The following is a 23,618-nucleotide window of genomic DNA, read 5'->3' as shown; positions in this document are numbered from 1 at the left end:
AGTTCTGCCTGAACTGTATTTCAATGAAAAATTGGGGTTTCGACTAAATGCAAGTTTTTGTGGAAAACATCTCCGTTTTGTGGAAAATGTCCAATGTTTGTAGAAAATCTGAACTTTCTAAAAACATTTTTGTACCGAGCCAAAACCCAAATGATTTCGATTCTGTAAAGCCACTGCAGTGCCACATCGAAATTTTAGTTTCTCACGAGGCTGAGCATAGGGACTGATCCATAGCCCACTGAAATCTACGGAAAGACTCCCTATAAAGATGTGGGGCTGATCTGTGCTAATTTGTTAATCTTTAGAGTGGGAAGGCAGCATGCACAAAGAAAAGGATTTTAAAGCAATAAAAGGCCTATACATCTGTCTGTCCTACCTGGGTACAAGGAAATGTTTAATGCAGCATACAATTAACCTGTAGAACTCATTGCCACATGATATTATTGAGGCCAAGAACTTAGTAGGATTCAAAAAGACTTGGACATTATGACGATGATAATTTTAGATAATGAGAACATACTGAGTTATAGTAGACAAGGCCTTATCATTTCCCTGACAGCTTAGGAAGGCCTCACTGCTTTAGACCCATCCTGAATGACCTTATCTGCTTGATCCCCGTTTGACAAAACAGCTGAGTAACTCTAGCTGAGGCCTGCACTGTACCAACTTCACAACTAACAACTCAGGTCTCATTCCATCACCTCCTGACCTAATTACCACATCTTATCTGGATCCGATGTTCTTACCTTCCTGCTAGTTTCTCAGCAGCCTGCTATTAACTATAACCACCTAGCCACAGTACACATTCCAAAAGTCGTATAGCTAACATACTATATTCAAAAATTAACATAGATCATTCCGATTTATCTTGCTCGTTATCCGTAATGAGCTTAAAATAAGTACATCAGGACCAAAACCAAAACTCACATGCACCAGTGCCCAAGACCCCCCAGTGGCAGGGAACTGATTAAGTAAGATACCCAGATGATCCTGGCAAATGACCTGCACCCACATGCTGCACAGAAAGGTGAAAAACTCCCAAGGTCACTGCCAATCTGACCTAAGGGAAAATGCATTCCTGACCCCACGTATGGCAACCAGTTAGACCCTGAGCATGTAAGTAAAAACCAGCCAGGCATACACCTGAAAAAAAGAATGCACCAGCCCACTCCATCCAGTGTCTCATTTCTAGCTGCAGCCACCTCTGATGCTTCAGAGGAAGGAGACCCAAAAAAAACCCCAAATCCGAAAACACTGGGAGGAAACAATCCCTTCCTGACTCCTGCAGGTGACTGGCTGAAGACCTGAAGCATGAGATTTAGGGACCATCAGACCTGAACCAGAAGGGACCCCTAGGGCTCCCACACCCTAACCCCACCATCACAAGCAACCCGATCATTGAATCCCACTTATACATGTGTCCTTCTCTCTCTTAAAACTAACTAAGCTGTTCCCCCCCTCCACCCCCCACACACACCCCTCCTATTGGGAGGCTGTTCCAGAACCTCACTCCTCTGACAGTTAGAAACTTACATCTAACTTCCAGCCTGAATTTGCTCATGGCCAGATTCAGGGCCGTCCTTAGGATTTATGGGGCTCTACATAGTATTGTTAAACTGGTGCCCCTGTGCCCGACGGCAGCACGGGCTTGCAGCCTGCAGGGGGAGGGATGAGGCAGCAAAGGGTACCGAGCCGGTCGGGCTGCCTCATGGAGGCGGAGAATCACAGTTTGCCGCAGAGATCCCGGTACCCTCTCCCTCACGCAGAATGCGCGGCACCGGCACATTCGGCTCTGTGAATACAACCCCTGTCTAAGGAGACTGCAGTGTATGCTGGGTGTGCGGGAGCCACCTGCTCTTACCTGCTGTCATGGGCAGTGGGTGAAGCTGCCGCTTGGGGAGGCTAGCTCCCCGGTCCATCTTTTCTGCCTGTGGCCTCACCCATACGCTGCCCGAGGCCCTGCCTCCACTCCACCCAGGCCACGCCTTCTCCCCACTGTCTCCATCCTCTCTTCCCTCCCCCTCCCTGCTCAACCCTTCCAGCCAAATCCCTGAACCCAAATGAAGCAAATGACATTTGAAAAATCCACTCTTCTGTAATTTTTTTTCTAAAGAAAATGGAGCATGTTTTCCACTGCATGCCAGCTGGTGAATACTGGACATGCAGAAGGTACCTAATTAAAAGCACTAAACGTGGGAATAAAAAATGTCAGTCACAGGTTTTTTGATATACCCTGAAGTTTGTCAGAGATTTATCTGCAAAAACTTTGTAGTAAAGGCAAGTCAGTTGTCCTGCTGAATACAACATTAAATATTATGGAATACATGATGCAGCTCTTCTCTGGTTTATTTTTTCTTAATCAGTATTTCTAAGCTGATCTTATATTTTAAATGTATTCTTAAGCCATCATAAAGTAATAATTCCAGATCACTACATATTTAACTCACAGAAACAAAGACATTATTTTAAATTAATCAGTCACCGAGGTTTACTGTATTCATAACAATGTTCATTGCTTTTAGAAAAAGGGAACATTAATTTACTATGTGTGATCTCCATACCAATAGAAATTCACGAACTTAAAAAAATGTTTCCAAAGATTTTAGGCATAACAAAGGATTTTATATCTTACTAAGATACTGATTTTGCTGAAGGGTTTTCTTAAAACTAGTTAATCAAATAGTCAGAAGTAAAGAAAGGGAAACTAATTTGTCCAGTTATCTGGAAGGAAAGGGGATTTGTCCCTTTAAGGGCTCTCTTCAACAGGGGGGTGAAGGGAGAAAGAGATGGACAGGAAGACTTTGGAAGCAAATTTTCTGTACTATAGTAATTAAAATTAAAATGTGTATCTTAGATAAGGATGGTCTTTTGAAGGATTTATTTAAAAAACTATATGTCTGAAGATCCAAGCATTTAAGGCTAAAGATGAATACTCAGATTGTGCATCTAAAAATCTATGCAAGCATTTTTTAGAGATGTGATTTTATACTCTTCACCAACACACTAATGAAATATTTTTAAAGCAAATTTTAAACTAAGGTCCTGTAGACTAACATGTTCTAAGCAGGGCCGGCTTTAGGCCGATTCAGCCGATTCGGCTGAATTGGGCCCCGCACCAAGAGGGCCCCGCGCTGCAGCTGTTCACCCCGCCCACTTCCCCCTCCTCCCCTGCCCTGCACGCCCCGCCCCCTCCCCTGCTTCCCGCGAATCAGAGATTCGCGGGAAGTCTGAGACTAAGCAGCAGGGGCGGGCCGGCCGGCAGCATGAGGTAAGCTGGGGTGGGGGCGGGAGAAGGGCTCCAGGGAGGCGCGGCCCGTTCCCGCAGGCCCCAGCACGGCCCCCGTGGCCCGGCTCCGGCCCGGTCCCCGCGGCTCGGGCCCCCCCATCCTCCCCCCGCGGCGCGGCTCGGGGCCCCCCTGGCGGCGCGGCTCGGCTCGGCTCGGGGCCCCCCCGGCCCCCCCGGCGGCGCGGCTCGGCTCGGGGCCCCCCGGCCCCCCTGCGGCGCGGCTGGGCTCGGGGCCCCCCCGGCAGCGCGGCTCGGCTCGGCTCGGGGCCCCCCCGGCCCCCCCCGGCGGCGCGGCTCGGCTCGGGGCCCCCCGGCCCCCCTGCGGCGCGGCTGGGCTCGGGGCCCCCCCGGTGGCGCGGCTCGGCTCGGGGCCCCCTGCGGCGCGGCGCGGCTGGGCTCGGGGCCCCCCCGGCCCCCCTGCGGCGCGGCTGGGCTCGGGGCCCCCCGGCGGCGCGGCGCGGCTGGGCTCGGGGGCCCCCGGCCCCCCTGCGGCGCGGCTGGGCTCGGGGCCCCTCCGGCAGCACGGCGCGGCTGGGCTCGGGGCCCCCCGGCCCCCCGGCGGCACGGCTGGGCTCGGGGCCCCTCCGGCCCCCCGGCGGCTCGGCACGGGGCCCCCCGCGGCTCGGCTCGGGTCCCCCCCGGCCCCCCTGCGGCTCGGCTCGGAGCCCCCCCCGGCGGCGCGGTTGGGCTCGGGGCCCCCTGCGGCGCGGCGCGGCTGGGCTCGGGGCACCCCCGGCCCCCCTGCGGCGCGGCTGGGCTCGGGGCCCCCCGGCCCCCCCTGCGGCGCGGCGCGGCTGGGCTTGGGGCACCCCCGGCCCCCCTGCGGCGCCGCTGGGCTCGGGGCCCCCCCGGCAGCGCGGCTCGGCTTGGGGCCCCCTGCGGCGCGGCGCGGCTGGGCTCGGGGCACCCCCGGCCCCCCTGCGGCGCGGCTGGGCTCGGGGCCCCCCCGCCCCCCCGGCGGCGCGGCGCGGCTGGGCTCGGGGCCCCTCCGGCAGCGCGGCGCGGCTGGGCTCGGGGCCCCCCGGCCCCCTGGCGGCGCGGCTGGGCTCGGGGCCCCCCCGGCCCCCCGGCGGCTCGGCTCGGGGCCCCCCGCGGCTCGGCTCGGGTCCCCCCCGGCCCCCCGTGGCTCGGCTCGGGTCCCCCCCGGCCCCCCTGCGGCTCGGCTCGGGGCCCCCCCCGGTGGCGCGGCTCGGCTCGGGTCCTGGGGGCGGGGCTTGCAGCAAGCCCCGCCCCCAGAAATCGGGCCCCGCTCTTGCTAAAGCCGGCCCTGGTTCTAAGTATATATTAGAGTCATGCACCACTGTTTTTGTCAGTAAATTCAGAAACTGAGAGTATATACTTGGGGGTTGGCAAATGCCTGTTAAATGGCATCATTACCCCTTGAATAGCTCTTTAACAGTTTCAATGTTGTGCTAATAGGTCTGGCAGGCTAGAGGCTTTTTCACTCTTAAGTTATAGATCCCCTCTGGAGGAAGACTCACCAGGCTGCAGCAGCCAGATGTGGGAGTCTGCAGGAAGAGTCAGAACAGGGATAGGAAGAAAGGGAAGGGTGGACTAGGGTGACCAGACAGTAAGTGTGAAAAATCGGGATGGGGTGGGGGGTAATAGGAGCCTATATAAGAAAAAAAACCAAATATCAGGACAGTCCCTATAAAATCGGGACATCTGGTCACCCTAGGGTGGACACTAAGACCCAGGGGTCCCCCAAATGTTCTGGTGCCCTACGCAGCCACATATGCTGTGTATGCCTAAGGACGGCCCTGGCCAGATTATACCGAGGGATGGCTCTAGCTTTTTTGCTGCCCCAAGCAAAAAAAAAAAAAAGAGAGGTTGGACTGCCGAAGCAAAACAAAAACAAAAAACGGCAGCCGCAGGGAGTGCGAGGAGGGCGGTCAAGGTGGCTCGCAGGGGGGTGAAGGGCGATGTCCACCCGCTCCCTCCTCCCGAGAGCAGCCAGGGGCTGCAGCCGGGAGAGAGGGGCTCCCCCCTCTGGCCTTGGGGTGCCTCTCCCGGCCAGGCAGGCGGAGCCTCCAGGGGCTGCAGGAGGTGCTGGCTCAGCCGCTCCTTTAAAGGCAGCTCAGCTGGGCCAGGCTCAGAGCGGCGTGGGAGGCAGAGGCCGGTGCAGGCGGTGGGGAGTGGCGCGTCCCAGGGAGCCCGGCGGCATGGTGAGCGGCGGGGATCGCTAGTTCCTGCCCCCCCAGGCCGGGGTCCGTGCCCCTGCAGGCCGGGGCTGGGACTGGTGGAGCGTGGGGAGCCGGCCGGGGGCTCCGGAGCTGCGGACCGGGCTGCCAAAGAAAGAAAAAAAAAAAAACCACGGCAGGGCAGCCGGAATGTGCCGCCCCAAGATTGGCCGGAATGCCGCCCCTTACAATGTGCCGCCCCAGGCACGTGCTTTCTCGTCTCGTGCCTGGAGCCGGCCCTGATTATACCTATTTGTTCTTGTGCCAACACTGTCCTTTAGCTTAAACAGTTCGTCTCCCTCCCTGGTGTTTACCCCCTTTTGTATTTATCGAGAGCAATCAGATCCCCTCTCAGCCTTCATTTTCCTAGGTTAAACAAGCCCAGCTCTTTTAATCTGCTTTCATATGATAAGCCTTGTCTATTGTAACTTTGGATGTTCTCGTTAGCTAAAATTACCATTGTCATAACGTTAGAGTCTTTTTGAATCCTACTAAGTTCTTGAGCTCAATAATATCTTGTGGCAATGAGTTCCACAGTTTGCATGCTGCATTTTAAAAAAAATTCCTTGTATCAGTTTTCAACTTGTCGCCTTCCAATTTCCTCAAATATCTGCCTTTTCTTTGAATGACCAGAGTACAAATAGGAGTGCCCCACTGCACGTCTGTGTCCCACACACGACTTTGTTTCTGGTTTCTCAACTGAAGAGCCCTAAACACATAGTGTAGTTGTAGTCATGTCGGTCCCAGGATAGTAGAGAGACAAGGTGAGTGAGGTAATATCTTTTATTGGACCAACTTCTGTTGGCGAGAGAGACAAGCTTTTGAGCCGCACAGAGTTCTTCTTCTGGTCTGGGAAAGGTACTCCCAGCGTCGCAGCAAAAATGCAAGGTGGAACAGATTGTTGAGCATAAGTAGTTGGAACATATTGTAGGAGCCCATTCACGGTAGAGTAGCCCGCTAACACCTCTGCAGTCATAGGACAAAGAGAAGGGGTTAGTGGATTACAGATTGTTTTAATAAACCATAAATCCAGTGTCTCTGGTCAGTCCATGATTTTTAGGCCTGGGAGCTTAAGTTCATTACTCCTCTAGACACTAGAAATCATGGACTGACCAGAGACACTGGATTTATGGTTTATTACAATAATCTGTAACCCAGACACCCTCCTCTTTTTGCCCTATGACTGCAGAGGTGTTAATGGGCCCCTCTACCTTGAATGGTCCCTTACAATATGTGCTAAGTACTTATGCTAAACAATCTGTTCCACCTTGTATTTAGTGGTGACACTCTGAGTAGGAAGTCACCTAGAGGAAGAGCTCTCTCTGGCTTGAAAGCGCGTCTCTCTCATCAACAGAATTTGGTCCAATAACAGATATTACCTCACCCACCTTGTCTCTCTAACAGCCCTAATTGTGTCATTCTCTCCTCATAAGAAGTCTGTCCGCGCTACTAGCCATTTCCATTGTTCCATTGACTCTGTAGCTCACCCTGTTTCTGCTGAACCACAGTTCTACCCTCCATCCTTTGTTCTCCTTCTTCCTTTCTTGTTTAGGTGTCTGCTACCTTCTGTGACTCACCTTTTCACCGCTTTCACCTTTGAGTCCAGTGAGTCCAGCTCTTCCTTTTTCACCCTAGGAACAAACAAAACACCCTGAATCAACCATAGCTACTGCACCATTACCACGCTGCTATAATATTTTATACCATTGTTTGATCTTACCTGTCTCCCCAGAGGCAGCTCTAGCAGTTAAATCAAAGGGTAACATCTTGAGTAATTCACAAAAGTAACACTATTATCCAAAGCTGACAGTTTACACTTTAGTTTACGGAAAAGAAAACAAGAACCCTAACCTAACTTGCAAGTAAAAGTGATGTTGCTTGAAACATCTGCAGAAAATAATCATTTGTTATTTTTCTTTTGGGAACCGGAGAGCAGTAGGGTGACCAACAACACAGAGTGACCTACCAGAGGGGTGGAAATTCTAGGGTGCACCAGCGCGTTACATATTAACTAGCCCGTGTGGACCCTGCTGGCGCACACTAAACATTCCCTAGTGCACACTAATGTAGTCTGGCATAGTTAACTGTTTGAAACAGGGCTACATGAATATATAAAATACACATAGCAACGCATACATGTATGGAATCCAATAGCCAATGAAACCAATGGAAAGATTCCCATTGATTTCATTGGAGATTGGCTCAGGCCCTATATGCATACACATAACCATCTATAAAGACTATGGGCTGGATTTTTAAAGCAACAGTGATTTAGGAGCACAAATCCCATTGATTTTCAGTGGGACGTGTTCCTAAATCACGTAGGTGCTTTTGAAAATTCTACCGCATTTCCTCTTCATAGGGCATTGCTCCTACTACCTCTCAAGCATTATGAAATCAGCCATGACCTTCTGTGTTAATCTAACTCCTGCATATGCATTGACCTGTTGGCCCCTAGCTTGAGACAATGAGAGCTCACTGGGCATTCTGTGTTAATGGGGGGTGCTGGTTTGCTTTCTGGGGGCTGCTCAGCTCTTCACCACAAAGATCACACCAGGTGGGAAGAACTTCCAATGGCCCCTGTCAAACTAAGCAACATCTCAAAGTCACTCACCTGATCTCCCTTTTCTCCTCTCTTCCCAGGTAACCCCTGGGGACCAGGAAGGCCTGCTTCACCCTGAAAGAGAGAAAGGGTAGTCTATGAAACCCGAGGAACATGTACAGCCTGCCCAGCAAACTCGGCTGCCTGGATTTTTGTTGAATTTTTGGGAATAATAAAATAAAATGAATAATAAATAATCAGTTAATCAGGGAGGAAACTGTGCTAGAAACATGTTAGACCCCCTCGTACTGGAAAGCAGGATTTGGGCTGGGACACCAGGTGCATGGAATTGTCTGTGTCTGACCCCTCCTTTCCCTGGGTTTGTCTCCACCATAGAGCTCTTCCCTCTGTCCCTTTCTCGACCACAGAGTCAGAGGAGGCAGAGATGTAAGAGACCCGTTAGGCCGCCTGGTCCCTCTTGCCCACCCCAGTGAGTGCCCAATTGTCCCCTAAAGTCAATTCCCAGCCATGGCTCAGTATAGAATTCAATGACCTGCACTAAGTTTCTCCAGTGGGAGACTGTTCCACAGTCTCGTCAAGCACAATCTAACTCCCATTAGAGTAATGGGGAAAAAAATCATAGAATCATAAGTCTTGAAGGGACCTCCAGAGGTCATCTAGTCCAGTCCCCTGCACTCATGGCAGGACTAAGTATTACCTAGGCCAGCGGTTCTCAACTGGGGGTCGGTGGCCCCCTGGGGGTCCGCGAGACCTTTCAAGGGGTCCTGCAGCTGAAGCCCCGATCCCTGCTGCTCCCCCCAGGGGGCTGATGGTGGGAGGCACGGGGCAGAAGCCCCATTCCCCAGCGCTCCCTGCGGGGCTGAAGCTGGGCTGAATCCCCGAGCCCTGGTGCTCTCTGTGGGGCAGAAGCCCTGAGCCCACAGGCAGAGTTGGGGACATGGAGGGAATTGCCCTGCCCCCAAACTGCAGCGCAAGAGCACGGCAGTCCCGGGGGCAGCTCCACACCTCCCCCCACCATCTCCTCTCCCCACCCCCTGGCCAGGTTGGAGGCGGGACACCTGAGCCACTATAGTGGCACAAACAACTCCCTGGCAGAAGAATTTCCTATCTAGGTTGTACTGAGCAGGCTCAGTAGGTAACTGTATTGGTGGGGAAATGTGCCAGCTGCTGTTTTTGCTGTTACACCGGACTGTGTGGGGCAGCTGCCGCTCTAGCTGGTGCCATGGAGCAGGCGGCCACAGTGTTCCCTCCCCTCCTGCTGGTGCCCCGGGTTGAAGCTGCTCCTCAGCTCCCCACCCCCCTTTGCTCCCGCAGAGGCAGCCAGTAAGAGCCGCACAGGTGGGGAGACCCGGCTCCGTGGCTGGCAGACCCCTCCGGGAACAGGGGGACCGCAGGGGAGTCCTCCCAGCACACAGCCCCTAATATCCCTCTCCCTACAACCGGAGCTACCCCCTCCCTACACCCGGAGCTACCCTTGCCTGCACACAGCCCCAGGTACCTCCTCCCTGCACACAGCCCCAGATACTTCCCTCCCTGCATGATGAACTACTCCTGCCAGCACACAGCTACCCCTCTCCCTGCACCCTGAGCTACCGTTGCCAGCACACAGCCCCTAGTACCCCTCTCCCTGCACCCTGAGCTACCCCTCTCAGCACACAGCCTCCAATACCCGTCTCCCTACACCCTGAGTCACCCCTGCCAGCACACAGCCCCTAGTATCCCTCTCCCTACACCCTGAGTTACGCCCTTCCTGCATCCTGAGCTACCCCCTGCCACACAGTCCCACCTATCCCCTCCATATACTTTGTGCTACCCCATCTGCACACAGCCCCCTAGATACCCCCTCTCTGCACCCTAAGAGCTGTTTTCAAACTTTTTGAGCTGAACTCCCCACCTTTGAGTTATAATTTTTGGTTGAAACCTCCCCCCCTTCCTCCCAGACAGGCTAGGTGGCCTGCTGAGGTGAGTCGGGAGTGGAGGTGGCGCTGCCTTCCTGGACCCCGCCTTGCGGAGGTGGCTCAAGCCCCACTGGTCCCTGCCCCCCCAAAATAGAAGTCAAACTATGCCTATGCCCAAGGCTAGCATGACCAGGTGTCTTGTTTTTGACCAGAACACCCAGTCGAAAAGAGACGCCGGCGGCTCTGGGCAGCACTGCCAACTGGACTGGTAAAAGTCTGGTTGGCGGTGCTGCGGAGCTAAGGCAGGCTAGTCCCTACCTGTCCTGGCTCCATGCTGCGCCCTGGAAGTGGCCAGCGGGTCTAGCTCCTAGGCGGGGGGCCACTCAGCTGCTAGCAGGGGCAGCCAGAAGCCACAGGATACCGGGAGCTCAATAACTTTGCTGCCTCTATGTTCCACAAGAGGCCTGTCATGTGGGGCACTTTTCCTGGCAAGTACCACTCACAGCTGTAGCATTTGGAGAGACGGTGGCAACTCTCCCCCCGGCATTGTATGGTTATACGGAGACCCCCGTCTCTCAGAAGTCCCACCAGCATGCTGGACTGATGCTGTGTGCCCAGGAGACCAGGTGCATCTGCCTAGGCCTCTTTGCTTTCCTTCTCTTTGTTCACCACGCACGAGACCAGATTCTCAGGGGTGCCCAGGCAGTTCGGCTTTATCCTCATTTAATCAGCGCTTCCCCCACGTTCTACCTGACCATAAACCTGATCATTCCAAACACTGCTAATTCAGCCTGCAGTCAGAGTCAAACCAGTGTCATTGGATCTAGTTATTCATTGAAGGATTTAGTCCCATGTCTGGTTCCGATGCACTGCTTTGGCAGGTGGCCTTATTGCTAAGACAATTTTGCCTGCTCACCTTCTCACCGGCTAGACCAGGTGAGCCGTGATCTCCTCTCTCACCCTGGAAAGACAAAAGCACAGCTTTAGTATTACAGGGAACCAATGCCCCTTAACACTGCCTTTTAATCATGATGTTACACCCCATATCACCATACAGCAAAACAGATGTCTCACAGGAGTTCCTTCCTCCCTCACCCACCCACATCTAGAAATGGGTCCCCCTAGGTGGCCCAAGGGAGCAGCAGGATCCAATATGCCAGAGCAAACCTCCTAAAAGGTCAATGTCAGATCCTGAGTCCTAGTTGGGTCCATGTCTACGTATGATGGAACCTTGTGACAGAATCCACTGTGCACAAAGGGACACAGACCTACTTCTCCTTTCCCTTACACCAGTGTTACCCAAATGTAAGGCCATCCACGTCAGCAGGGCTCCCCCTGCTTACACGGATATAAATGAAATCAGAATCGTCCTCTGGCAGATTCGATTCATGCTTACAAAGAGCTCAGTAAATTGGAATTCCTTACCTTGGGACCAGCTTTCCCAGGAAAACCTTCCTGTCCCCTTTCTCCTTGTTCTCCCTGTAAGGAACACAAATGGAGGTTAACAGAACAACTCTCCAGGGGTGCAGTAAATGTGCGACAACAGTCTGAGCGGGGAGCCAGGTGGTTCAGATCGCCAGTAACTCTGTGTGTGGGTGTGCGGACGCATGCTTTGGAAGAAGAAGTGAGGTTCTTACCCACGAAAGCTTATGCTCCCAATACTTCTGTTAGTCTCAAAGGTGCCACAGGACCCTCTATTGCTTTTTACAGATTCAGACTAACACGGCTCCCCCTCTGATGCTTTGTTTGTTTCCTGAGATGCCTTGTCCACTCTTGAAAAATTTGTATACAAAACCCCAAAGCTTATTAGATTCCATTCTGGAATAACATGGAGCCAAATTCCTTCCATGAACAACCTCAAGCCATTGTACAAGAGTAGTTCATCAAAAATTCACTCTTTACCAGACATGCCATGGAAAAAAAGCAGAAATTGGGCTTGTTTTTGGCTTAATTGGCTTGTGAGTTGCTTGTTGGCTAGTCTTTGGCTTGTAGGTTGTTGCTTGTTTGGCTTGTAGCTTCTTTTTTTTTATCAGCTCCCAGCAAGCAGGGACAAAGGGGGGCAATCAGGGGCAAGGAGTGGGGAGAGAGTCCGGGGTGCACAGCGGGCCCACCACAGTCCCAGACTGCAGGCCGGGGGGATCTAGTCACATAGAGTGTTGGGGTTCTTAGGGATTGGCTCGTTTTGAAATGGGATTAGCTTGATTTTTGGCTGATTGTGAAAGTCGGGGTGCTTATTTACCGTGTGAAACTTGGCAGCTGTGCTCCTTACTTCTAGTCTGAATTTCTCTAGCTTCAACTTCCAGCCATTGGACTGTGTTATAGCCTTTTTCTGCTAGCCTGAAGAGCATTATTAAATATTTGTTCCCCATGAAGGTACTTATAGATTGTGACTAAGTCGTCCCTTAACCTTCTCTGTGTTAAGCTAAATAGATGGAGCTCCTTGAGTCTATCACTGTAAGGCAGGTTTTCTAGTCCTTTAACACAGGCTGGCAGCTGCAGCAGAAGAGGTGTAGGAACTGCCACCCGCAGTTCAAGTTTTCTCCTGGCTTCACCATTCATAATTCTGCCACCTAATTCCAGTGGAGAAGCACAGCTGCTTAGAACCATAACAGAGCCCTTTTCCTTAATGCTCCAGTAAGTATTGATGGTGGCTCAAGTGAGGACACTTCTCCCATTAAGGCAGGACACACACCTCTTCTCCGCCTGGATAGCCATGTAGAGAAGGATGCTGGTTTTTAAATCTATCATTTTGAGCAATATTTATTGTGTTTGGTTCCTGTTGCACTTAATTCCTGTGAGAGGGTACCACAGCCAGGACAGGGTTCAGAGTTCCCTGCCTGTCACGTGATCCAGCAGGAGATTTAAAGGAAGGATGTGTTCTCTTTCCAGTGGCTGGGACAGGCAAGGGAAAAATCTGTGGGGACTTCAGCCCACGTTTGTTGGGTGTTACTCGTGGGCTTTGGGTGGTTGAATAATTGTGCCCTGAGAAGAGAGTCTGAACTCACCTCGGGCATGGCACTGGTACTGAGATACAATCCCCCCGTGGCATCTGGCAAGGCTGTAACTGTACCTAGCAGTTCGGCAGCCACTTCTTTGCCAGCAAACAGTAGAAGGAGGCATTTGGATTAAGGAGAGGGGATGAGAAAGTCACTCCCTCTCCTGCTATTCGTGGGACTGTGGCACTCTGTGCTTCAAAGCACCACCCTGGAACCCCCATATTCACCACTGCAATATAATTATGATATGTTTTGTACAAAGTATGGCTTGTGAGGTATCATTTTAAAAGGCTTGATCTGTTGAACATTAATATCCTGTTGGATTGTATGTGCTCTCATTGTATGGGACGTTATGCCTTTTTCATAGAATCGTAGAAGATTAGGGTTGGAAGATAGCTCAGGAGGTCATCTAGTCCAACCCCCTGCTCAAAGCAGGACCAAAAACCTCTAAGGATGGAGATTCCATCACCTCCCTAGATAACCCATTCCAGTGCTTCACCATCCTCCTGGTGAAATAGTTTTTTTCCCTAATATCCAACCTAGACCTCCCCCACTGCAACTCGAGACCATTGTTCCTTATTCTGTCATCTGTCACCTCTGAGAACAGCCAGGCTCCAGCCTCTTTGGAACCCCCCTTCAGGTAGATGAAGGCTGCTATCAAATCCCCCCTCACTCTTCTCTTCTGCAGACTAAATAAGCCCAGTTCCCTCAGCCTTTCCTCATAAGTCATGTGTCCCAGCCCCTTAATCATTTTCGTTGCCCTCCGCTGGACTCTCTCCAATTTGTCCACATCCTTTCTGTAGTGGGGGGCCCAAAAAATGGATGCAATACTCCAGATGTGGCCTCACCAGTGCCGAATAGAGGAGAATAATCACTTCCCTTAATCTGCTGGCAATGCTCTTACTAATGAAGCCCAATATGTAGTTAGCTTTCTTGGCAACAAGGGCTCACTGCTGACTCATATCCAGCTTCTCGTCCACTGTAATCCCCAGATCCTTTTCTGCAGAACTGCCACTTATCCAGTCGGTCCCTAGTCTGTAGCAGTGCAGGACTCAGCACTTGTCCTTGTTGAATCCTTGTCCTTGTTGAATCTCATCAGATTTCTTTTGGCCCAATCCTCCGATTTGTCTAGGTCACTCTGGACCCTATCCCTACCCTCCAGCATATCTACCTCTCCCCCAATTTAGTGTCATCTGTGAATTTATGAGGGTGCAATCCATCCAATCATCCAGATAATTAATGAAGATGTTGAACAAAACTGGCCCCAGGACCGACCCCTGGGGCACTCTGCTTGATACCAACTGCCAACTAGACATCGAGCCGTTGATCACTACCCGTTGAGCCCAACGATCTAGCTAGCTTTTTATCCACCTTATAGTCCATTCATCCAATCCATACTTCTTTAACTTGCTGGTAAGAATACTGTGGGAGACCAAATCAAAAGCTTTGCTAAAGTCAAGGTATATCACGTCCACCGCTTTCCCCATAACCACACAGCCAGTTCTCTCATCATAGAAGGCAATCAGGTTGGTCAGGCATGACTTGCCCTTGGTGGATTAATGTTGCCTGTTCCTGATTACCTTCCTCTCCTCCAAGTGCTTCAAAATGGATTCCTTGAGGACCTGCTCAATGATTTTTCCAGGAACTGAGGTGAGGCTGACCGGTCTGTAGTTCCCCAGATTCTCATTCTTCCTTTTTTTAAAGATGGGCACTATATTTGCCTTTTTACAATCATCTGGGACCTCCCCTGATTGCCACAAGTTTTGAAAGATAATGGCCAACAGCTCTGCAGTCACATCAGCCCTCAGCACCCTCGGGTGCAGTGCAGCCGTCCCCATGGACTTGTGTATGTCCAGCTTTTCTAAGTAGTCCGTAACCTGTTCTTTCACCACTGAGGTTGCTTACCTCCTCTCCATACCGTGCTGCCCAGTGCAGCAGTCTGGGAGCTGCCCTTGTCTGTGAAGACCGAGGCACAAAAATCATTGAGTACTTCTGCTTTTTCCTCATCATCTGTCACTAGGTTGCCTTCCCCATTCAGTAAGGGTCCCACATTTTCCCTGACCTTCTTCTTGTTGCTAACAGACCTGTAGAAACCCTTCTTGCTACCCTTCACATCCCTTGCTAGCTGCAACTCCAACTGGCCTTCCTGATTACACCCCTACATGCTTGAGCAATATTTTTATACTCCTCCCTAGTCATCTGTTCAAGTTTCCACTTCTTGTAAGCTTCCTTTTTGTGTTTAAACTTACCGAAGATTTCTCTGTTAAGCCAAGCTGGTCGCCTGCCACATTTGCTATGTTTTGCTATGTGTGTGTTACTGAAATATGTTGTGAGATTGGGAACACGCAAAATCAGCCTTTCGGGTACAACAATGGAGGAGCCAGACATGCTGATGGCCTGTTAAAGGAGTCCACACTCACAATGACTATCCTAGGAGCTGTATACAATGAAGACATCTCAGAGATAGCATGTAGACAATGGAGACTGCTTGACTCACGTCATAGCCAAGGATCTTTCCAGCAAGCTGGAAGAAACTATACAAAAGGGAAGTGACATCATCACTTGGCCTATCGCCCCCCAAAACTCAACACCTGGAAACAAGTCTGGAGAACAAAGACTGAACTGGGGAGGTGGTTCCAGGCTGGAGAGGACAATCCCAGCTTGTGTATGAAAGAACCATATCATCGGGGTGAGACATTGCTTGATTCAAATCCTGTCTAGTTTATAGAACTCAGATTGCGATTTTACTTTTATTTCTTAGGTAACCAACTTTGATCTATATGCTTACTACTTATAATCACTTAAAATGTACCTTTCTGTAGTTAATAAATCTGTTTTATATTTTACCTTAAACAGTGTGTTTTGGTTGAAGTGCTTGGGAAATCTGTTCAGTGTATAAAAGCGGGTGCATATCCTCTCAACATAGAGGGAGGGGTGGACTGGGTAATAAACTTAAACTGGTCAGGCTTCTGGCCAGGACAGGATGGTACAGCCCTGGGGTCCTAGGCTGGGGAGCTGTGGGAATTGGCTGAAGCCTCTCTATTGTTAGTTCATGGGTGGCTAAGGAGAAGCATTCATGGAACTCAGCTGGGTGTGTCCCTCCCTGTGGATGGCTGTGTAAGTGCAATACTTAGAGAGGCTGAAGCTTGTCACAGCCTTGCAGTGTGAGATGGAGCCTAAGTTGGTATGCCAGAGGGCTAGGCGGTACCCCAGGTCCAGGTTGCACCCCGGGGAACCCGTCACAGGGGCTGAATACACCCTGTGCCAAATTCAACACAGTAGCTTCAGCTGATTTGCCCTGACGCTGCACCTACTGGCTCACTGAAGTGGAATGGGTGAGAATTGAGCATGGAGAAGTTTGGCACTCTGTCCACAGAGTAAGATCAGTAGGTGAATAGTGTTAAATTGGCATATTTTGTGCAACTTGCCTTTTGGCCCGGAAATCCAGGAAGACCATTTAATCCATCCTTGCCAGGCGATCCCTAAACAAGAGAAAATTATCAGCTGTGGGAGACCACTTACGTTCAGACCATTTAAAATCAGGACTCATTTAGCATCCAGCTGCTAAGAGATACAGGCACATATGACCTCAGTGTTCTCTCATTTATGCTGGTTTTAAGGACAGCAGAATCAGCCCCATTGTTTCTTTGCTGAGTTTTTTACATTTCTGTTCTATTTTCCATCTGGATCACAGGGAAACATCATGTAACACACATGCTCCCAAGGCCAATGATCAGGGCCGGCTCCAGGCACCAGCCCACCAAGCATGTGCTTGGGGCGGCGCCTGGAGGAGGGCGACGCGGCGGGGCGCTCCGGCCCGAGAGCGGGGCCGCGACTGGGCTCGCCGTCCTTCCCGCGGCGCTCCGGCCACCGGGGAGAGCAGAGCCGCAGCGGGCTCGCCGCCCTCCCCCCGGCGCTCCGGCCGGTCGGGGAGAGTGGAGAGCCGCGGCGGGCTCACCGCCCTCCCCCCAGTGCTCTAGCCGCCGGGGGCTCTCTTCCCTCCCCCAGGCGCTCTGGCCGCTGGGGAGAACGGAGAGCGCCGTCTGGGCTCGCCGCCCTCCCCCTGGCACTCTGGCCGCTGGGGAGAGCGGAGAGCCCTGGCCGGGCACGCCGCCCTGCTCCTGGCACTCTGGCCGCCGGGGAGAGCAGAGAGCCCCGTCCAGGCTTTCCGCCCTCCCCCTGGTGCTCTGGCCGGTCGGGGATTGCGGGCCCGCGGCTGGGCTCGGCGCCCTCCCCTGCCGCGCTGGGGTGGGGTGACGACGGGTGGCTTTTTTGCCTAGGGCGGCAAAAAAGCCAGAGCTGGCCCTGCCAATGATGCATCTCCTATCCAATAAACCAGTCTTGGTAAATGGCCACTGGATGTCACTGTTGCTACAGAGAAAGAACAGCAAGCACCTTAGAGACTATAAATAAATTGGTTCTTAAATAAGTTTGGAGATGGTATCTTTACTCATTGGTTCCCAGTCTCTTCTGCCTCCAAGGATAAAATAGTCTGTCTCCTTCTTTAAGTGTCAGCAATTTATTAACCATACAATCTATCAAATAGATGTGAAAGCATCAATTAGCAGAATCATCATGAAAATGATTTGTCTAATGTATTAGAAAGGTAGGAAAGACTCTTGTCTTAACACAGCCACTGAAGAACCTTACAGATTGTGGGAGTGCCTATTAAAGCCAATTATATCCTAATTGATCCGCCTTGGCATTAAATACCCAATGGAAATTGCTTTGCTGTTCTAAGATGGAGATTTTGCTTCAGCTCACATGCCTGATTTGGGAAGCTTGTGGTTTTAAAGAACTGCATGTTGCAATAATTTGGGGGCAGTAATAAAAAAAAGTATTGCCCGAATATATTCTCGTACTGAAATCCCAAAGTACGTGTATGACAGATTCTTGTTTCAGGATTTCTCTTGCTAAAAGTGTAAGTCTCTAGTGCATGAGAAGGAAGAAACCAACTGTAGCAGACTCATTAACCTTTTATGTGGACAAGGTACTAGAAAGAGTTAGACATGCAGAGTCAGAAAAGACAGAAATGAAAGCAGCAATTCAGAACTTACAGCTGGTCCTGGCAGTCCAGTTTTACCAGAAACACCAGTTTCTCCAGCCAATCCCTACAAAGGAAACCACAGGAGGGAGTTGTTAGCATTCAGGCCTTTGCCAAGCAGTGACATTCCGCTATTACAGCTTATCGACTTCCACTCAGATAGATCAGCACAATTTGCCCACTCACAAAGGTCTGTTTCTACCTTGGGTACTAGGAGTAGTTGTCAAGTATGCCTGAGGGAATTCTGCCCTCAAAAATAAAAAATTCTGCGCACAATATTTTAAAATAATGCAACATTCCGTATAATTTTATTTGTCAAAATACAACTATTTGCTGACAAGTATTTTGAAATAAAATATCAAAATAATTGAAAATGGTGTGATTAAATTGTTACTGTGTTATTTTGACAAAATAAAATTATGCAGAATTTTGCAGAATTTTTTTTAAAATTTTTGATGCAGAATTAAATTTTTGGTGCAGAATTCACGCAAGAGTACCAGGGTTCTGTGTGGTGCAATCTATGTGTGGGCAGCTTGGTGAGAGGTTCGGGGGTGGAGGGGGAGATCTGGATACACAGGGGCTTGTTGGGGGTTCTGGATGCAGGGGGAATGGGACTCTGCAGGGGAGTCCAAGTGAAGGTGGTTAGGGCTCAGCAGGGGGGTCTGACTGTGGGCGATTCAGTGCTGGGGGGATACTGGGGGAGTGGGGCTTGGTAGGGTGGGGGTCAGGGTGAAGCTGGTTGGGGCTCAGTGGGGTGGGGGTTTGGGTGCGAGGGCTCCTGATGCAGGGCGTGAGGTTCAGGGAGGTGGGGGTTGGGGGTGGGGGCTCCTGATGCAGGGCGAGAGGCTTGGCAGGGTGCAGGGCTCTGGGTGTGAGGGGCTCCCACTGCGGGGGGCAGGGGGTTCCGCTGTGGCAGGGTTCCAGATGCAGAAGCGGGTGAGGCTTGGAGGGGGACTCGTGGGGAGGGGTGTCCAGATGCACAGGGATTGGGTGGACAGGGGGAGTGACCCCTCCCTCCGTGGCAGAGGAGCGATGGTGCCAGGAGGTGGAGAAGGGGTCACTCTACAGGGAGCTGCTCCCTCATCTGCCCAACCCCTGTGCATCTGGACCCCCCCGCCCGCACCCAACCCCTCTGCCAAGCCTCACTCCCTGCACCCAGACTGCCCCGCCAATCCGCCCTGCCCCTGGTGCAGAGCTTCCTGCAGCTGGGGAAGGTTGATCTGGGGGTTGATCTGACCCAGCCCTGGCTGCTGCATGGAGGGGAGTAAGAGGGGGAACTGACTCCATTGTCCTCCTTCTCTTCCCTCCCCCCCCACCACCCAGCTGGGACTGATGTCCCTGGGTGACCATGGCATCCCCAGTCACCTCCCCCCTCCCCGCCCCGTGACTTACCTCTCTCCCGGCTGCTTTGGGTGCCCAAACAGATGCGCCCATGCTCCGGGGAGAGGTGAGTGAGCACTGATGCAGCTGCTCTTTGTTTCCCCACAGAACCCATTTTTCTGTAGGGAAGCAAAGAGACTCTGCAGGGGGACGTGTTTCCGTGCACACGCAGTGGCACAGAATTTTCCCAGGAGTAAGTGTAGAGGAGCCATCACCTTAAGTCGACCAGTGCTTCCGAATGAGGAAGTGCGAGCATGGATATGTCCTAGCCAAAGGCCTGATCTGACTCCCATTGAAGTCAAGGACAAAGCTCCCACTGAAGTCTATAGAAGCAGGCCTGAGCCTTAGTTACTTCAAAATGCCATTTCTGTCCCTTTACAAACAAAGAAAAACATAAGCATGTTTCCTTACTGGAGCACCAGGTGAGCCAGCAACACCAGGAGGCCCGATTGGACCCTGCAAGGAAAGAAAGAAAGAAAAATGTTTGATCAAACCCAATGACATCCCCTCCAGAGTGTGAAAGGAGCAATCTTCCGCTGGGCACAGGGTGTCCTGCTCCCTCAAGCTGATTCTAATCACACGCAACACTGACCCTTATTTGATTAGCCTCCATAAAAAGAGGACAGATGCCAAAAGTGAGCTCCCTGGGAGCCTGTACTCACGAGCAGAACAGAATTACCAGCTTTGCACAGGCAGCCTCTTAAGCCCCTAACCACTCTCCCTGCAAGATGAACTCCAGACCTGTCCCTGATGCAAGAAATGAGCAAGGCTCAGGCAATCAGTGCTAACTCGCAACGCAGAGCCTGTCCAGTGAAACATTCTAGCCACAGTAAGACTCATTTAATCCCGTTTAAGGTTGTTTCAAAGAGAAGCTAAGGAGCAAAGGGTTTACCTCCAACACCAGATGAGTGAAATAAACGATGAATGAGACAGGGTTGGTTGGATTTTTTTTTTAAATGTGATTCTACCCATATGCCTTCAAATGACTAGACCTGATACAGTAGGTCCAATATTTTAAAATAAAAGCTCCACACCTGCAGTTTTGGCTATTGGCCCTGTCATTTGAGTAGTAAATAGTCAACACAAAAACGGTGTAGAAAGTGGTCTCAGTGTGTTAAACAAGTTGGAGATGGAAATGCCCAAGCTTTTCATCTGTGCCCACACTAGATTGCCTGCAGTATAGCAGCAAGTGCTTTGGCCAGTCTGGTTTTCACTGACTTCTCTTGGGAAAATATTTCCTACATTATAGCCCTCACTGTAGCAATGAGATTTGCTCACAGGCTCATAGACTTTAAAGCCTGAAGGCAACATCATAATCATGTATTCTGGCCACTTGCACATTGCAGGCCACTGAACCTCACCCACCTACTCCTGTAATACACCCCTAGCCTCTGGCTGAGTTACTGAAGTCCTCAAGTCTTGATGTAAAGACTTTCAGTTACAGAGACTCCACCATTTACTCTAGTTCAAACCAACAAGTGACCCATATCCTACACTGCAGAGGAAGGCAAAAAAAAAACCCCAGGGTCTCTGCCAATCGGACCTGGGGGAAAACTTCTTCCTGATCACAAATGTGGTGATCAGTTAGACCTTGAGCATGTGGGCGAGACTCACCAGCCAGACATCTGGGAAAGAATTCTCTGTAGTAACTCAGAGCCCTCCCCAGCTAGTGTCCCATCACTGGCCATTGGAGAGATTTCCTAATAGCAGTCGCGGAGACCATCACCCCATTAACTTATTACCACAGGGCATTCCCTCAGCTACCTGGTGTGCCACTCTACCTAGCCTGTTTCTGTCACCTCACAGTCAAACACACCCAGGTTGCTTTCCTTTCACCACATGTATCTTATTCCTCTGCACTTTTACACGCAGAACATAACAGTAGCATCTTCCAGCCTGAACTTTCCCTGTACCCTCACACAGGGGCGGCTCCAGGCACCAGCGCTCCAAGCGTGTGCCTGGGGCGGCAAGCCGCGGGGGGCGGCCTGCTGGTCGCCGTGAAAGCGGCAGTCAGGCAGCCTTCGGCGGCATGCCTGCAGGAGGTCCACGGGTCCCGCGGCTTCGGCGGCAATTCGGCAGTGGGCATGCCGAAGGCGCGGGACTGGAGGACCACCAGCAGCCATGCCGCCCAATCCACGATACCAGCGAACCTCCCGCAGGCGTGTCGCCGAAGGCTGCCTGACTGCCGTGCTTGGGGCAGCAAAATACATAGAGCCACCCCTGCCCTCACAGCTCATCTTCTGAGCTGTCCCTCTAAGCTTCCCCTTGCTTCCTGTTCCTTCTACTTACATCCTCCCAATTACATTGTTAGCCCAGTAATGACCACCCAGGTGCTCACAATCTGTCAACAGAAAGTATTTCTTTGATCACAGCTGAGCCTGTAGCAGCATCAGTGAACAGAGCATTGTTGTTAGCACCCTGTCAGGTATCAAGCACCTCTTGAAACAAGTTAAGGTTTTTTGCCTTCACTGCTCCCCTCGGAAGGCTGTCCCAGAATATCACACCTCTGATGGCTAGAAACCTTTGTCTAATTTCAAGCCTAAACTTGTTGGTCACCAGATTATATGCATTTGTTCTTGTGCCAATGCTGGCTCTTAACTTAAATACGCTTGAGCTGGTAAGAACGCTGGCCAACAATGTCAAACTCGGATGCCTAAAGTTAGACATCAACGTCCATAATTAGGCACCTAAAGAAGTAGCCTGATTTTCAGAGGTGGGGAGACCCCTGCTCAGGAGGGAAAGGGATGTGGGTCTCTGCTCAGAGAGAGAGGTGGTGGCTAGAGGGATAAGATCTGATGAGGCATTCCATGAGCAAACCACGGAGAGCGGGGGGGGGGGGGGGGGTCAAAGGTGTATGTACCCCAAAATTGCAGTACTGGGTGCCTTCAGCGCCCACTGAAGGCCTAGGATGGGATTGCTCATGTGCTTAAAGTTAAGCATGTGTTAAAAATCTTTGCTGGATTGGGGCCTAAACAAATAAAGTGGGAGGAAATGCAAGAAAAATGACTGAGTAGTAAAATGTAGCCTGCCTCCCTCTGGTTAGCACCACAGTTCTATTTACTTTCAGTTTTCCATCAGGATTTTGCAGAGAGCTCTGTGGCTTTTATTTTGGAAGTGCCCTGTAAAAAGAATTAAATGGAACTGGAGACAGACATAAGAACAAAAATGACAAGTCAGCACTTTGGCCAACAAATCCTAGCAGTGTCACTATTCAATATCACAGGTCGCAGCCCCCGTGACTGCAATATTACAGGTCACGGACCAAGGTTATACGTTTTCTTTTTGAAGGAAGAAGTGAGAGAGGAAGAGAGAGTAGGAGGCGGCAGGGAGAATGAAGGACGAGGCGCTGGTGGTGGCACTGTGTTTCATATAAGGTAGCAGGCATATGAAATTACGACTTTAGAATACATCGAATAAAAGGGAGTTGAAAAATTGTCAGCTTCTTACCAGTAGAGGGGGCAAAGTAATCAGAAATGGGATCAGCTGAGACTCACTGGTCTTGCTGCAGTTCTGTATCCTATACAGCAATAGATATGTGGCCATCACCACCATAACATTATTATTATTTACAGCAAGCCTGAGGTGCATGCAGAACTTGACAATCACATGGGAGACCAGGAGCAGAGTCCCTAGGTTATACTGAGTTCTGCTGGCATGATCTAAGGCTAAGCAAGAAGTCCTGCTCAGGAGAGTTGTAATTGCACACAGCTCCTACAGACTCCCCTGCCTGGGGGCCTCTGCAGCCAGAAAGCGTTCCCCCAAAACTGCATCGTGCTAGTCAGGAAGAGACCACGGCCAGGATGACTTGCACCTAGCTATGCTAGTGAGAGAGAAACAAGGCCAAGAAGCAACAGTGTAAATCAGCCCAGTGCAAGAGACAAAGCAACAGGTACTGTTGAGACAATCAGTGGTGAATGTGGAAGGACAGTTGGAAAATGGGAAGTGAAAGGGACTGATATTAAAGAAAGGCAGGAAGCTCTGAGTTGGAGGCAGAGACAAAGGTGTTGATCCCATTCCTGCAGAAGCCAATGGGTACGTCCACAATACCCACCAGATCAGCGGGTAGCGATCGATCTATCGGGGATCGATTTATCGCGTTTCATCTAGACGTGATAAATCGATCCCTGAACACGCTCCCCGTCGACTCCGGAACTCCACCAGGGCGAGAGGCGGAAGTGGAGTCGATGGGGGAGCTGCGGCCGTCGATTCCGTGCCGGGAAGACGGGAGGTAAGTCGATCTAAGATACGTCGACTTCAGCTACGCTATTCTC

At 51.3% G+C, this 23,618-nt stretch overlaps 1 protein-coding gene across 1 annotated transcript in view; it reads right to left on the bottom strand.

The window, feature by feature from the left end:
- COL22A1 (collagen type XXII alpha 1 chain) overlaps positions 1-23,618 on the bottom strand; it is a 310,551-nt gene that overhangs the window by 68,880 nt on the left and 218,053 nt on the right. Inside the window, exons 24-30 of the mRNA XM_054020800.1 lie at positions 19,759-19,803; positions 17,981-18,034; positions 16,352-16,405; positions 11,353-11,406; positions 10,844-10,888; positions 8,081-8,143; positions 7,044-7,097 (exon numbers count right to left, since the gene is read on the bottom strand). Of these exons, the coding sequence (XP_053876775.1) occupies positions 7,044-7,097; positions 8,081-8,143; positions 10,844-10,888; positions 11,353-11,406; positions 16,352-16,405; positions 17,981-18,034; positions 19,759-19,803 (369 nt within the window). The remainder of the gene's footprint in view (positions 1-7,043; positions 7,098-8,080; positions 8,144-10,843; positions 10,889-11,352; positions 11,407-16,351; positions 16,406-17,980; positions 18,035-19,758; positions 19,804-23,618) is intronic.

The sequence above is a fragment of the Malaclemys terrapin genome, chromosome 2 (assembly GCF_027887155.1).
Source record: "Malaclemys terrapin pileata isolate rMalTer1 chromosome 2, rMalTer1.hap1, whole genome shotgun sequence".
Taxonomy (NCBI): domain Eukaryota; kingdom Metazoa; phylum Chordata; order Testudines; family Emydidae; genus Malaclemys; species Malaclemys terrapin.
Note: the sequence above shows the minus strand (reverse complement) of the source record. Positions and strands in the feature narration are given on the sequence as shown.